Here is a 4,577-nt window from a genome sequence, read left to right on the forward strand (position 1 = left end):
GGCGGTCCCGGGGAGCTGGTTAGGATGGGGACCTCGCATTGACAAACCATCAGCTTCCTGCTCTCCCCGCGTAGGCCACCCCCCCAACCCCACACCCCTCTAACCACCATTCCCTCTGCATCCCCAGGTGAGCTGCTGGGCACCCCGATGGGCGGCGGGGCCGTGGATTACTCCTTTTTGGGCAGCCAGCCCTCCCCTTCGCTCAGCTACACCGGCAGCTTCTTCATCAAAGCGGTACCGGAGCATCCCCAGGACCAGGAATCCCTCTTCAACCTGATGTCAGGGATCCTGGGCATCTCCCCTTTCTCCTCCTCCGAGGGTCACCAAAGGCACCTGGATGCTCTTTACCCCTGTCCCGAGGTGGCTCAGGGCCAGCTGGACCTTTATGCTGCCTGCCAGCCTGAAATGAACGGATCCGTCCAAGCTCCCTTCCCAGAGCAGGGCTACGGCGTCTTCCCCACCGCGGAGGGTGCGCAGCCCCTGCAGGCACAGCCCACCTTAGGAAACACCTCGCAGTGCTTCTTCCAGCCCAAGCTCCTGGACAACAAGCAGGACATCAAGCTGCCTTCTGGTTCCCCACCCCTGGACAAGTTCAAAGTCTCCTGTGCCCAGTGGGAACCCATCACCCAGCATCAGGCCTACTTGCCTGCTGGCTACCATTCTCCGGAAGCCTTCCCAGCCGGGGAGAGCAGCCAGGGGCTGTTCCACCCGCTCGGCTCCAAGATGGAGAACGTCTTGTCCGTCAGCTGCCAGTCGGAGCTCGGCAGCCTGGCAGAGGATGCTGCCTGCTTCGGCACCCATCTGGGCTTCGGCTGCGAGCCAGAAAACTTCCCGACCCACGGGGACTTTGCCAACACCAAAATCCACAACCTCCCCCCTCCCTTAATGCCGGAGTTTGACACCTCCTTGGCCCAGTCTGAGGTCCTACCAGGTCTGATGAGCTCTGCCGAGCTCCTCCATCCTCATCCCTCACCCTCTGTCCCCCCCACGGACTTTTTGGGCCACCCCACTGCTTCCTCCATCCCTTCCCTGCTGCCCACCAACCCTCCTGCCTTGGCCGAACCCAAGAAGAAGACCCGCCGGACCAAGTGCTCTTCCAAATGCTTCTGCCCAAAACCCCATGAGAAGGCTTTCACCTGCCCGGTGGAGAACTGCATCCGGAGCTTCGCCCGCTCGGATGAGCTCAACAGGCACCTCCGCATCCACACGGGCCACAAACCCTTCCAGTGCCGCATCTGCCTGAGGAACTTCAGCCGCAGCGACCACCTCACCACCCACATCCGCACCCACACCGGCGAGAAGCCCTTCTCCTGCGACACCTGCGGCCGCCGCTTCGCCCGGAGCGATGAGAAAAAGCGTCACAGCAAGGTCCACCTGAAGCAGAAAGCCCGGACGGAGGAGAAGCTCAAAGGTTTGGGTTTCTTCTCAGTGGGTCTCTCTTTCGGGACACTGTGAAACCCCAGCCTGGGCACTGGGAGACGGCGATTCCCAAGGTCCCCCGAGCATCTCACGGGAGAGCCGGGATGGGATTATCCTCCTGGGGTGGCCCTGGAGAAGGTGATGGCAGATGGAGCTGTGCCAGTGAGGAGAGGGGCACGCAGAGGTGATGTCGCAGCACTGGACCACTGGCTGCAGAGGAGGGATGTGGCAGCCAAAGGTGGCACCCCCGGCCACCCAGAACCATCCCTGAACTGCAGGAACCGAGTCATTTTTATAGCTCCTATTCCAAGGAGCGGGGAAAAAAACCCATGTACAGAAGGAAATTCCCACCGAGATGGTGTTTTTATATACCCAAACCCATGGACGCCCTGTGTTTGTAGTGACCTGACGGAGATTCCTCCCGCCAGCGCTTCACGCGGAGCTCCCAACCCATTATTTACCGGCCGGTACGGTCGGGAGCTGCAGCTGCACCGGTCCTTTCTCCTGAAGGAGAGAGATGCCATTGGCAACCGGTGCATAACGGTCCCTTGGGAAAGGTGATGTCACTGTTATTATTTTCCTGTTTGTAAAAAAAAATCTATGGGAAATTTAAAAAAAATCATGTTTATTTTTCTAATTAAACATGGGAGCTATCGAAGGCCTTGCTGAGGTGGCTCCCTGCCTTTCCATCCTGATGCCAGTGGTATTATTCCTGTGGGATTTTGGCTTCTAGCTGCTGCATCCAAGGGGAGAACGGTGCTTAAATAATTATCAGGGAGAGAAAAATCAATCAGTGCAGCGGATGGGTTTGTGACCCTCCTCCAGAGCATCCCCAAACCCCTGGGACGGGTGGCTCATCCTGGGGGTGGGACAGAGCGGAGAAGATATCCCTTCTCCCTGGCGGTGGGTGCCCCTTTGAAAAGTGGGATGTGAATCTGGGTTTATTCCGACGGGGCTGAGCCCAGCAGGGATCGGCCCTGCTTGGCTCCAGAGCTGTGGGGACCCCAGAGACCCTCCCCCCGGTCCTGGTCCCCGGGGGGGTGGGGTTGCCCCTGGCAGGCATCACCCGCAAGGAACAGGGTGAAGCTCCACTCCCCACCTTCAGCCCGGCACATCCCCAGGGCTGGAGAAAATCCAGGCAGCATCAGACAGAGGCAGGATGCGAAGCCAGGCGGGGGGCTGTTTGCTCCCTCCCTTTCGGTTTTTGGACAGCTGAGAGATGCTGTTTCCCTTCTCCCAGGACCCATCAGCAGCCGGATGGCTCAGGAGGAGATTTTGCAGCTCGGAAGGTGCTGCTGAGAGCAGAATCTCCCTCCTCTGGCAGCTAAAAGCCAACCCAAATCCCCAAAACATCCTTCTCGCAGGAGGTGCTCACTCCGAGGGGACGCGCTGATCCTTGGGTTCGACGAATCAGGGAGGAGAAGGTGCCTGTAGGAATGGAGGGAGCTGGGAAGTGGGGATGGGGCATCCCTGGCTCAGGCCTTGGGGAATTATTGGCCTTTTCTTGCAGAGGGGGAAACTGAGGCAGGGAAGGACCGCTGTGCATGGCTGCAAAGCTGCTCTCTCCCACAGAGTTTTATCCCCTCCGCCAGCCCTGGAGAGGGGGGATCTGCCCCACATGTGTGTTATGGAGGAGGGAGGGCTCCTTCCCCTGGTCCCCTGGGCTTGTGGACTGGAGCATCCCGAGGCTACACCTCAGTTACACCGTTATCCTGGCAAAATCCACTGTCCAGCAACAAGCTTGGGGCGGAAAGATCCCATGGAGAGAGGTTGGGGAGCTGGGCAGGGGATGTGGGGTCCCTGTGGGGCCAGGAGGAAATCAGGATGATGGTGAAATCCTAAATGTCCTCTCAGACCTGTCCCTAAGGGCTCACCCCTCCAACGGCACCTTGGGCACCCACCGCCCCCGAGCACTGCTGGCCCCCAGTGCCTGAACCATCTCCCTGGCCGCACGGTGGGATGCAGATGGCACCAGGAAAAGCCCTTTTTTTGGAGAGGACACCCCAGATGTCATCGATGACCTCAGCGCCCTGGTTTCCCTCAGGAAGAGGTGTCTTGCGGGCACCTCTCTGAGGGATGTCGGCTCTCGCTGGGCAGTAAACAGCCCTGCTGCCCCCGTGCCGCGGGCCATGCACGAGGACTTTATTAACACCCCCCGAAAGTGCGTCCTGTGTTGATGCTGAGCCTGAAAGCTCTGCAGAGGCTCCAAGGCCAGAGCCCTTGCCCCCTGCACCCCCCCGGTGCTGCCAAGGGAGGGTGGGAGGAAGGGGGGCACACATGATGGTGGGTTTAGGAGAGGAGGAGCGGCTGCATCCCCAAACCTGGGGCTGATCAGAGTGGGGACAACCATCCTTCCCTGAGGCCAGAAGCATCCTGGGCCCAACGCTGACATCTTCCCCTGTGTCACCATCGGAGACAAGAAGACACAGCAGTGCTGCATGGTTTCAGCACTGAGGACCGAGCTGGGGTGACTGGGGATTGTATTGGGACCACGGCAGGGATTAAGCCGGGGTGATCGGGGAACGGATCAGGACCAAGTTGGGGACCAAGATGGGGTGCTCGGGATCTTGATCAGGCCAAGCCAGGGCTGATCAGGGACCACATTAGGACCAATCCAGGAACCAAGCCAAGGTGCTTGGGGACCAGCTGGGGACCAAGCCAGGGCGCTCAGGGACTGGAGGAAGCCAAGGATTAAGACGGAGTGATCAGGTACCAGATCAGGACCAAGCTGAGGGCCAATCTGGGGGGCTCAAGGTCTTGATCAGACTAAACCAGGGATTAAGCCAGCTGGGGACCAAGCCAGGATGCACAGGGACTCAAATCAGGAACAAGGCAGGAATTAAGCCAGAGTGATCAGGGACCAGACCAGGACCAAGCCGGGGTGCTCAGGGTCTTGATCAGACCATGACAGAGATTAAGCCAGGGCTGATCAGGGACCAGACCAGGACCAAGCCGGGATGCTCAGGGACCAGACCAGGACCAAGCCGGGGTGCTCAGGGACCGTCTCAGGACCAGGCCAGGGTGCTCAGGGACTCAAATCAGGAACAAGGCAGGAATTAAGCCAGGGTGATCAGGGACCAGACCAGGACCAAGCTGGGATGCTCAGACACCAGACCAGGACCAAGCCGGGATGCTCAAGGACCAGACCAGGACCAAGC

General features: G+C 59.5%; 1 protein-coding gene across 1 annotated transcript; it reads left to right on the forward strand.

The window, feature by feature from the left end:
* Window positions 1-127: 127 nt before the first annotated feature.
* EGR4 (early growth response 4) lies at window positions 128-1,455 on the forward strand (the record flags this gene model as incomplete). Its single annotated transcript, XM_010154164.1, has 1 exon — window positions 128-1,455. A coding segment is annotated over one exon (1,328 nt), but the record flags the coding sequence as incomplete, so codon positions are not given.
* Between the last annotated feature and the right edge of the window lie 3,122 nt (window positions 1,456-4,577).

Source organism: Eurypyga helias, unplaced genomic scaffold, assembly GCF_000690775.1.
Source record: "Eurypyga helias isolate BGI_N326 unplaced genomic scaffold, ASM69077v1 scaffold33506, whole genome shotgun sequence".
In the NCBI taxonomy this organism is placed as follows: Eukaryota; Metazoa; Chordata; class Aves; order Eurypygiformes; family Eurypygidae; genus Eurypyga; species Eurypyga helias.